Here is an 11769-nt window from a genome sequence, read left to right as displayed (position 1 = left end):
CTGTGCTGTTGTGTAATGTGCAGCTCAGTGGACAACAAGCCTCTTATAGCACAATGAGTAAACTATTGGACCAGAGAGTGGGAGACCAGGGTTCGATACCGGCCTGGACACGAAGAATTGTTTTTTTTTTTTTTTCGTTTGATATGAACATGTTTTCTCATGTACTTCTATTGTTCAGCTTATTAAAGCCTTGTTAAAGCCTATTTGCCAAAGTTGAGTAAAAAAATCTTTAAAAAGTGAATTTTGCATAATAGGTCTCTTTTAGCCTAGGTAGCAGGTTCAACTCCAAGATGGTCTCCATGTTGCACGTGTGTTCACATGTGTGATTGGTTAAATGCAGAGATTTGAAAGAGACCTATTATGCTATTATGCTTTTAAGTCTCTACGGCAAACAGTCTACCTAAATAAATGCTGTGACTACAGTAGATTTAAAATAATTTATGTTCTCTAAACCATTTGGTAAAGTTAGAGTTTATTTTCATTACTAACCTTAGTGTTTTGTTTTAGCATCTTTTGAGTCTTTTAATCATATCACAGCTGATTGGGGGTCCAATCAGTGTTTACAGGCATGCTTTCAACTTGATCATTACAAGGTGCTATGGAGAGTAACTAGGCCTCTCAGCCACTTCATTCCGGCTGTATATATTTTAAAAAACCATTTACTTAAAAGATACTGTCTATAGTAACGATTCTTCAGAGGAATATAAAACATAAACTAAATCTTCACAGTCACTTTGACAACTGCCATCAATCATCTTTCTTGTGTTTGTTTCTAAATGTTAACATTTATATTATGTTAATATTCCAAAAATAAATACCCCACACTTTCAAATAGAGCTGTATTAGTTTGAAATACAACAAATGAGAAAATACAAAGTTCTTTGGGCGTTATCTATACTTAGGCCTTATGCAAACTTTGTTTTTGTGTTAACTGCTTGTTGGTTAAACAGTGACTACATGAGCTGGTGTCTGTCTGTTGATGTCTGTTACCTTAAAGCTACATGGTATTACATGTAATGAATTTGAAGTTCTTATTATCTATTTTTTTATCTTAAATAGCAAAAATTCAGTAGATCACAGATTTATTTATCGTGCAAAACCACAGCTTAAAAGCACAACAATTTCAACAGAGGCAGTCCTCTTTCAGGTTTAAAGATGTCATTTAAAAAAAATAATTTTTCAGTGCAACCTTTGTTTTTAGTTTTCTTCCGGTTACTTTTCATAAAGGAACCAATCAAAGGAGAAGAGGAGGAAACTGTCTTACCTCAACACAAATAAGACGAGTTTCTACAGCACAACAAAGTCAGATAAAGAGCCGCGTGGATTAGAGGAATCGATTTGAAAAGAAAACATCCAAGGAAAGAGATTTTACTTTCGTAGGAAATAAACACAGAAGAATTAGAAACTAATGATTAGAGTTTATATTGTGGGGAGTGACGGGTATCGGTGGAACAGTCATAAGAATGGAGCTGAATTATCCCTCAAAAAGCTGCACCAGACCATGCAGGGGAGACCCAAAGGTAGGCCCCCTGTGAGAACAATAGCACCCCCCCACCCTAACAGATTAACAAGAGGCAGGGGGACATTCCTTCCCTCGACTGCAAACAGGATGTGGGAATAAAAAGAACTGGAGGCAGAGCTCTATTTTAATTGCAACAAATCTATTCATGTCCTCGCAGCTGCTGCCGAGACAAAGTTTCACTGCTGTGTGAGCCGCGAGCACATACTCACCCTGGCATCACCGTTGGCAGGTCGGGACCCATGACTGAAGGCCTGCGCTGGGTCTTTGTGGTACACCTTCAGGCAGGAGTGGTCTGTAATGTTCCTGTAAGGAAAGAAGGTGTTCGGTGATAAAAACGCAGCCCAGGCATCTCCATCCGAATGCGGCCGATCCTGTCTCAACCTGGTTCTCTTTAGCAGCCCAGCCAGGGGCACATACCCCGTCAGTGGCTCTGAAAACTCTCCGTTATGTGACATTTTCTCAAAATCCAAACTGTCTTGGAAAACTTACTAATAGTTTCCTAAACTGTGTTTCATCTAACAAAAGACATAGGGATCTGTTGTTCCCATGTCCAGATCTCGCTCTCTATTGCATTCTGGACACTCATACCAACCTTAAAGTGTCACAAGATCATTTTTACAACCCTCATAAAGAATTAGTCACAAAGTTCACGCCTCACCTGAGCAGGAACTCTACAGACAAAAATGGGCAAAGTTTCCTTTGGCATTAAAAGGGTTGTTCTTTCTCTTTAATGTATCACCACATGAGCTCTGCAGTAATATCAATAAATAATTCAGGAGAATACCAAACCAGGGAACAGCAAGGCACAAAACGAAGAAAAAATAAAAAGCTGTGAACTACACTGTGTTGTTCTGCTTCTAAGTGCTACAGTACACACAACACGGTGCTTAGGAAATTACATTCCAAAAATCATAAAGAGACGAAGCTCACAATGCTGAAACTTTTACCTTCTAAGAGAATGCGACAAAAAGGAACGCCGTGAAAAGTTATTAAGTGTTTTCAAATTTGAGTGGATCGGAAACAGCTCAGACTCCAAATAACTTTCTTTGTTTGGCGGGAAAAAGGATGTGAGTTTTCCTGGCCAAAAAACATTTCCTGTTCAGAGAAAGCTATGCACAAAAGGGTCAAATACAAGGCTGGACCTGCAAAAATAATTTTGTGTTGTGATGGGTTTCTAGGATAATAGTAGGTCAGTTTTCACAGTATTTTTATTGCGACACAACTTTATTGTTCTAGTAATAATGACAACATATCATACAGAACTTTCATATAAACAAGAATTTTTTTATAAAGCTTAGATGTTTTTTCCCCTATATATTTGTGTGATATTCAGGTTATTCCTGAATATCACATACAAACATATTTTTACCTGACATCTGCAAGTTCGTAGTACATATTCCTCATGTCGTCTTTGACATAGATGGCAACACTTGGCGACTCCAGCATCTTCATGGTGAGCTGCTGCTGGAAGGCACTGACGAACAGAGCTCTGATGGTGTCGATGCTGGTGATCTCATTGGGCATGCGGATCTGTTTGGTCTCATCCCCGTACTGCAGGTAAAGAACACCTGAGGACAGAAAAAACTTTGTGTTTAGATTCTTACACAACTTTGCTGTGACAGCAATGGATTTTTCAAATAAACCTACATATTTATTCATGTATAAAACGATCTTGAGTATAATACAATTATCATTTTTTAGATTAAGAAGCATAAAAAAATCTAATCATCAATAACCCATGTATAATACTACACCCCACTTTATGGATAATTTTTACAGTTAAATTTCTAGTGTTATACATGAATGAATACAGTAATTAGCGTGAATTCTGTTAGGCATTCACACAAATTTCTTCGGTAAGTTTTTTGACAATTTTTGTGCTATTTAAACAATATATATATCAAAATGTTCAGCTCCTTCAGGTTATTCAGGCTATGACTTTTGGTATTTCAGCATTTTATATATTATGAGATATTTAGCTTTTTCTGCCATGTTTTTCCTCATTGAAAATGAACAGAGCTGAGTTAAACATATTTAAAACCCTTCAAAATGCTCATAAATATTTACTGTACTTTCTACCTTTTGTACTAGTTTTGCTTTTTTAAGGTCCTTTGTATTAATTTTAGTATCCATTGGCTTCTATTCTGCTGATTTGAGCTTTTTTTCTGCTCTTTTCGCTACCATTCTGACCTTTTCTGCTATTCTGCTGATTTCTACTTTTTGTGCTTCTTTCAGATTATTTCTGCTATTTTAAGCCTTTTAAGCGTCTTTCAGCTGCTTTCTGCTAATTTCAGCTGTTTTCTGTAATTCTGGCTTCTTTTTAGCTAATTTGGACATTTTTTTCAGCTGAATTCTCCCTTTTGTTATAATTTCAACTTTTTTCCGCTTACCGGTAATTCAGCAAATGTGCTCTTTCTATTTCTTTGTGATAATTTCAGCTATTTTACCTATTTTTTTTGGCTAGTTTCAGCTTTTTAACCAATTCAGCAAAAATCTTTTAGTATGAAGCATGTTTCCTGCATATTCATAAGAAATGCAAATTATTTAGTTTGTTTTTACTCTAAGATTGTGACGTTAATGATTTAAATTTAGACACGCTTACAGTTTTACTGGGCCTGCACTTTATGCTACGATTCATGTTTTCACGAGAAGTAACACTGGACCAAACCTGTCACTCAACTCATGTCAGTGCTACAAATCAACATGCTTTTTTGTTAATAATTGATGGAAATAGAAGACATAACTTCATAATAACATAGTGACTTGGCACATGAATACAGAGCAAAGCTGTGTGCTCTGGGTGGAACAGTAAATGCTGCAAATCAAAGAGACCAAAGCTTGAACCTCTGAACCCTGGGTGTGGCTTCTGTACTGTGTTTTAGAAAAACAGATGTCTCTCCCACAAAATTTATGAACACGCCTACCCTGCACTTGTATAAACAGTGCCAGGGAAGGAAAAAATAAGCCCGCTTGAGATTTTTTTGAGGCAGTGGCAACATTAGAACATCATAAAATTATGTAGTTGGCTAAATAATTTAATTCAATAATGGATGATTTTATTCAAAAACTCCTTTCTTAACATGCAGAAAATATTTCAAAGTCAGGTTTGCAGTTTTCCTGTAAAAATATTTCTGTTTAGGCAAAGCAGGCATGATTTTACATGGTGTAAGTTTCTTAAGAAAACAAGCTAGTAAAAGCTAGCAGATGTTGGTGAAATATTATACAAGATTCTACATGCTTCACCAGACAGAGTGAAGGCAAATCCAGGAAATAAAACTGCTGAGTTCGTCCACTGCGCTTTCAGGATTGTCTGGGTTCCTGCGTACCTCAACAAAGTGCCCATTTGAAGAAAACCCTTTTCTTTTCTATGAGATCAGTTACAGTAACTGTTGGCTAGGTTTCATCCAGATGTTAGCCAGTAGAACAACAAGGTTTTTACAAGAGTGCCAATGATCAAACATGATTTATGAGGATTTCTTTGGCTTTGCAACAACAAAGTTTAATGTGCAAGTTATAACCAAAGTGGGATGGTGTTACATCTCCAAGTGCCTGATTTTGCACTCAGGAAGCAAATGGCAAGTGGGTTTTATAACCAAATGGGCAAAGTCTAGAAAACTTTTAAGGTTTTCGCATTTCTCCAGTAAGACGCGAAAGTTTAAAATAAGAACAGTCATCCTTTTGTTCCATTTTGCCTACTACAAATTTTAAATTGCAACAAATAATAAGCAAGACACAATATTACAGACACAAATAAGGGCTATGCAAGAAGTGTAATTGAAACTAAACTCTTAAAGGAATGTTATACTCACTTTAGGTGTTTTAAAGATTTCCTTTTGTCTGTTTGTACAAAGCAAAGAAAAAGCCCACGCTGAAACTCCTCCACCACGACACGAGGCTACAAGGAATCCCCAAATGTCCGTTGGGACTAAGTGAGGCGTGTGCTTTTTGCCTGTGTGTGTGTGCATGTGTGTGAAACCCTGTGGGAGGGACACGACCGTAAAGAGGTGCCCCCCAATTTTTCTCCTCCCCTTCATTCGACCATAACCCCCCACTGTCCAGAGGCTTTATTCTGATGCTGATGGGAAAAGAGAAAGTAAAAGTGTGCATGTTGCTGTGTGTAGATGAATTTAAATGTGCTTTTTTTTCAAGTTCACTGGCTGTGTTCTTTGTTTTAAATAGGTTTTGTTGCACTAAAGGCACTAAAAAGCATGAAAAAGAGACACCCTGTGGTTAATTCATTTTCAAGTTAATCACAAGGTAGCCCAGCTCCTTTTATCCAGAAGCAAATGCCTCAATGAGCTGTGAGCTAAGATTGAAGGAAATCATCAGAAAAAATTGCACAGGCTGCATACTTTGTTTGGAAAGTTTGCCAACTCTTTGCACTAAATCAGCAACTTATCAGTACAATGAAGTGACCTTATACGTATGTAAGCAAATATTTAAAATACATTTTTAATTATCGACTTTCACCTACAAAATGTTGCATAAATATTAACCCTTTTTAACCAGACAAATCTTGTTTTCAAAGGAAGAAGTAAATGTACAGAAGAGTAGAATTTTAGAGTAGTCTTTTTGTTCTGTTGTCAAGTAGATTCAAAGCAAAATCCATTTTCTGATTTAAGATGAGTAAACCTGGCGTTATCTAAAAGTGGCACCTTAAGCTATGATGTGCAACTCTGCATTAAGCACAGTCATGGTAACAAACTGGAAACAAAATTCTGAGCAAGAAAACTCCAGTATAACCAGTTCTTTTGGCCACATAAATCAGAGAAAGTCTAGCAAAATCATAAAGACTTTTGCTTTGCTACACTGTGGACTCTTTTTGTGCCATACATGTGATTGTTTGCTACATCAATCATGATTCACAATTTGAAAATGTTAAAAAGTCAGAAATATATACACCCTGTATACAGTAGGTCGCAAATCCATCACAGGGACACATGGAGGCAAACAACCAGTCCTGAGATGTTCTTATTGAGAGGTGACAGCTCTAACCACTTCACTGCAGTATTGCTAACATTAAAAAACTTAAAAGCAAATATGTAAAAATAATAAATAAATAAATAAATAAATAAATAAATAAATAAATAAATAAATAAATAAATATGAACATAGATTTGTATAGTTGCAGAAAAGCTTGTAGAACTGTTGATGTGTAGGGAAACAGAATAATATAAACCTCTATTCCCTAAATGGGAAGCTGAAGAGTCATAGCCCATTCCACATTAAGACTAAGAGGGTATTTTAGTGACAGAAACTTTGAAGACAAATGAGCTGGATACGACTCTGCATAGTGTGACTTCCAAAAGATTCAAAGAAACTACAGAAATCTCTATGCACAAGGGGCAAAGCTAAAATCTAGCACAGGAGAGCTGCGATCTTCAGGCCCTAAGGCAGCACTGCATAAAAAAATACCATTATTTGAACAAATGCAAGGCTTTGGAACACCTCTGAAAACCACTGACCACAAATGGTCAAATACAGTCACAAAGTGTCACCACCATTTGTGCTTGAGCTCATTTGTGGTTTGATTCAGTTTGTTTCAGGAAAGCCCCCGTTTGTCTGTCACAGATTCCACACTTCATTCTAATTCTCTATGATATTCAAAAGGCATCACATAATGCTGGTATTACAACTGACATTGCTGCAAAGATTTGTAACTTGTTTTCAACAAGCAACAAGAAGAAACTCTTATACACAGCATACCTAATGAGCGATCCTTTGTTTGGTTGGTCGATCGAACAACAGGCAGGCTGGCACGGATCCGACTGCCCCGGGTAAAGGATGTGGGTGCATCAGTCTCAGACATGGCGTCCAGTGATTCTACGGAGGCCAGAGATAGGTGGTCGACTTGATCGCCGACACTCGGCTGGGGGCTGGCGCCGTGCTTTGGACTTCTGCTCTGGAGGGAGAGGCAACAGGATACGTTACAGTGAGCGCTGAGAGCATGAATCATTCATTCATACAGTGACACTACACATGCAAGAACTTAATGGTCTTGAAAAGAGTTCTAATTTTACTCTTGGTGTCTTATATTCTTTAGAAAACCATAGAGTTAGTGACTTTGTCACATTCATTAATCAGGCTAGCATTGCAAAATCAAAAGAGGCATGAAGTGTGTGTGAGTCGACAGTGTTGATGTTAGGGGTAGGAATCTTTTACTCTCTCATGATTCGATTTGATTCGGATTTTTGGGGCCACGATTCGATTCAAAATCGATTTTTCATTCAAAACTGATAATGTGAGCCCATTTGTCGTGTTCCCAAATTGCTTCATCTTCATTTTGTAAACCTCGAACACCTCGCTCATGTCAAACTCAGACTCATTCAGTAAAAAACAAAATGAGTCCAAATCTTTGCATTCAATGAAGACAGGGCCAGTTGAATCTCTCTTTCTTACAGTTTTGTAGTTTTCTCTTTGTTTTGGTGCTTTCTGCGCATTCATATGTTCCAGAAGCAGCTGCGTGATGATGTCAGGACGCCCCATGTAGTTACAAAATGGAGGATGATGGCCTTTGGATTTGCTTTATTTATTTTTTTTATTTACAAAAATCGATTTTGGGACATTTTAAATCGATTCTGAATCTTTGTAAATGAGAATCACGATTCTGATGTAAAACGATTTTTTTTTGGTGCACCCCTAGTTGATGTGGAGGTTGATCCTAAAAATGTGTGGAGGACATCTAATTAAAATTCTTAGCTAGCTGGTCACTCAGACAGCCTGCCATCACTCACACCATGGAGTCTTAAAGTCAACTGATCTGTTCATATGTAGACCATTACAGCACTGTGACTACCTCGCTTGGTGACGGGATGAATTCCACCTTTATGTCGCCTCGGTCCTTTCACAAATCACAGTGAGACGGCCAAAAGATGTCGCAGTCCTGGCTTGAAAGTGTTTTGTGAGAGGAGCAAAGGACTCTGCCATGGGCTTTATAAGCCAAACGCACTCCTTGCCAAAAATGATTAAAGGACCTTTTATGTTGACTTTAAGCTTCATTCATGAACAATAACAAAATAAAACCAAAGTCGTGCAAATGTGCAAAAAGGTTTTTTTTCCTAGATGGATGTTCACACATCAGTGTCATACAAACGCTTCCCTAGGCAATTCCACCTGCACATTAGATAATCAGTCATAATTTAAAACTACAGTGTGGATCAACAAGAATTTAAAGTGCTTTTAGAGTGTTTAGGAATCATAAAGTGTCACAAAGCATTTAGGATCAGCTCTTTTTACTGTGTTCTACAAAAAGGCAATTTGGGACATGACTACAGTGTTGTGCTGTAAGGTAATATGCCACTCTGACATGAGGCAGAACTGTAACCAAGGGGCCAGAAAGTGCTAATGAAAAACTGTTATAAAACACTCTTCATCTCTAGCACCAATTTGGTGCTGGAGAGCTAATGGCAGTTAGAGACACAAGGATAAGCCCATCAGGTTATCCAACACACCTGCGTGCACATGCTGCTGTTCTCTCACACTCGTACACAGACAGGAAAAAAAAAATCAAAATCTTATAATAAGGATGCTTTTTTGTAAGCCTTTGTGACCAGAATTGGTTTGAGCTTGGCAGCCATGGAAGGATGGCAGGCACAGACAGAGCAAACACTTAAGTTCCCCGGAGCACGAGTGTTGGGAACATGATTATACAGCAGACACTAGTAAGAATATAGCCACACACACTGACACACTAACCAGAATGATGCAGATAAGATAAAAGGCCAACTAACTCTGTGGGGCAATTGGATTTTCATCAAATACCTCTGAATGTCAAGCTCAGAGTGCAGAGAGGCGAGCATGTCCTGTAAAGACTGATGGGAGGGAAAAGGAGAGAAGAAATAAACAAAAAGCACATTGCTAAGAAATGCCAGTGGGGGGTTAAGATGGAGAAAGAGATGTTCAATAAAGAACAAAAGGCAACCATGGAAACAAATCAATGTCAGCAGACCAAATAAAGCAGAAAAGAGACAGGAAGGATGGCCTGGATGTATAGATGTGAAAAGAGATTAACAGCTAAATGTTTTTCTTTTAAAAGCATTTACAGATCCCAATAAAATACACTTTAGCTGCATGTAATCAAGCAGCAGAAAATACTGCATTAGGTAAAAAAGGGGTTTTATTTAGATAATATATGATAGTCACCTTTTAAAACTGAGAGGTCACATGGAGTTAACATGTAACCTGAAACCAGACACGTGTTTGGAATTTAATCTGAATGCTGAATGATTTATAGGCTTATTTGGTGTTGGTGGGTCCAAACAGACCTCCCACACTGCTGTTGTAACTTCTTACATGCTACTGTTTTCCCCACTGGAGTACTGAATACTAAACCTCTCCATCACCTGTAGCTCTAATTGGGACAATATGGTCTGCCACAGTAATCTGATATGTTGCAGAAACTCTCAAACTGTAGATGTTGGTTCTCACACTCGAATTGTTTTGAAAGTTTTACTTCTTTAGCAGTTTTGTTTGATTTTATTAACGGAGGAAAAAAAAACAGCTGAAGCCGGTACACAGGCAGAAATTGGACTGGACCAAATAACTTATAAAATGTTTATTAAATACATAATTTTGTATAATATTCCAGGTGCATTCAAGTAGTTGACCATAAAGATGTATATTTTTGTCCACTCAGACTTCTTTTAAAACTATGAGCCTTTCTGAGTCTCATATGACAAATTGGAGTAAGCCAAATAAAATTGAGGTTTCAAAATTATAGTTCAAATATAATTTTTTGCCATACTGGTGGACATGTCTTGAATGTTAAAAAAAACAAAGTGTAAAGGCCAGATATTGTCTTTTCTTTGGTTGAATTTGGAATGTGCAAAAGATAGAGTTTGCCCAAAAAAATTAAGGAGACTGCAAATGAGACCGTCTATCTCTCCTTGGAAGGGGGTAATTAAGTGAAACCACTCCACAAGACTTCACATGTGATGAATGAAATGTTCTCTCAGAAGCAGTTTAGCTCACATAAGCCTCTACGTCTTGTATTTTCTCAACTTCCTTTTTAACACGTCTATCAGATCGCAGCAAAATGTTTGCACCCATTTTATTTCTGTCCTGGGTAACCACTTCCTGTTTTGAGGTGCAGATATGAAAGCCGCAGGCTAACTGCTGATTAGCACTGTAAAACCTGCATCAACCTGTTAGCACCTACAGTGAATTCCACACCAGTGATTTCCCACAGTTCAGTCAAAACTGAGCAGCCCGTGATTCTCTTTTTTTTTTTACGCCACATTGGCTTTGACAGCAATGATGAATGCGAAACTGAGACACTGACATTAGCTTACACACAGGAATATGAAAAGCTACAAAGGCATCAAAAGAGCCCCTTGGGATGGAACGTGTCTGAAAAATAAAGCTTGAACATGTCAGAAGAATCAGAAAATGTTGACTCCAGAGATGGTGGGTTGTCTGTGGACAGCCACAGTTGGTGCCAGTGGGCTGTTATTACAAGACCTGTGTCAAATTGTCACTGTGATTACGGCAGGTCCAAAAATAACTGTGCCTAATCAAAATTTTCATGTGGCACGGATTATAGCTGAAAACATCACTGTCGTAGCAAACCTCGGGTCATCAGGTCCTTACTCGCAGATTGACCTGAATACTAGATTTGCCTGAGCTTTATACGAAATGGCTGTCAAACAAATGCAGCGTAAGCAAGCAGCGATCAGGCAAACAGCCACAGTTGTTGAGAAAAGAGATGCGAGTTTGGAAGCAGTTTATTCGTGCTCTGTCGGTTCATGTCCGTGTGTGTTTGAGAGGGAGTAAAAGAGGGATATAAGGAGAGACTGACTATGTGCATGAGTGACTCAGGCCATTGTTCCAGAAAATCTGACCCAAACCCAGGACATCCTGCAAACATTTATGCAACAATGGTTTAAAAAACAGCCTGCTGTCATTACGACGAAAGCTAAGGTCTGTGTGTCTGGATAGTATTCAAACCGAACAGGTCAGTGCTCCTACATGTGATAAACAATGTCTCCCACAGCCAATGTTTCCATCATCCCAGTCTATTTCTATGTTGTGAGCATAACTATACAGTTTAAATGCTTTTCCCTGAAACTTGTCACTTCTCCTAAGTTTTTAAAAAAAACCTCTTTAAAGGTGCAGTATGTAACTTTTCTAAAAAGTATATTTTTAGCATATTTGTTCACTCTGTCACTATCTCCTGACAGATTGATATTAGACAGGTAAGCTATGGAGGAAAAAAAAGTCCTCTTGCTTTTCCCGGTGGTACTACAGGC

The 11769-nt window shown here is 38.0% G+C and overlaps 1 protein-coding gene across 15 annotated transcripts in view; it reads right to left on the bottom strand.

Moving 5' to 3' along the window:
- The window catches only part of kiaa1217 (KIAA1217 ortholog), a 116409-nt gene that overhangs the window by 32153 nt on the left and 72487 nt on the right, over window positions 1-11769 (bottom strand). For 10 of the 15 annotated variants that reach the window (XM_014013358.1, XM_014013366.1, XM_014013371.1 and 7 more), the window contains exons 3-6: window positions 9253-9333; window positions 7229-7424; window positions 2892-3090; window positions 1732-1825 (exon numbers count right to left, since the gene is read on the bottom strand). In XM_014013358.1, coding sequence (XP_013868812.1) covers window positions 1732-1825; window positions 2892-3090; window positions 7229-7424; window positions 9253-9333 — 570 coding nt within the window. The remainder of the gene's footprint in view (window positions 1-1731; window positions 1826-2891; window positions 3091-7228; window positions 7425-9252; window positions 9334-11769) is intronic. The other 5 variants (XM_014013360.1, XM_014013374.1, XM_014013370.1 and 2 more) reach the window with 2 other exon arrangements.

This window comes from Austrofundulus limnaeus, unplaced genomic scaffold (genome assembly GCF_001266775.1).
Source record: "Austrofundulus limnaeus strain Quisiro unplaced genomic scaffold, Austrofundulus_limnaeus-1.0 Scaffold100, whole genome shotgun sequence".
Taxonomy (NCBI): domain Eukaryota; kingdom Metazoa; phylum Chordata; class Actinopteri; order Cyprinodontiformes; family Rivulidae; genus Austrofundulus; species Austrofundulus limnaeus.
Note: the sequence above shows the minus strand (reverse complement) of the source record. Positions and strands in the feature narration are given on the sequence as shown.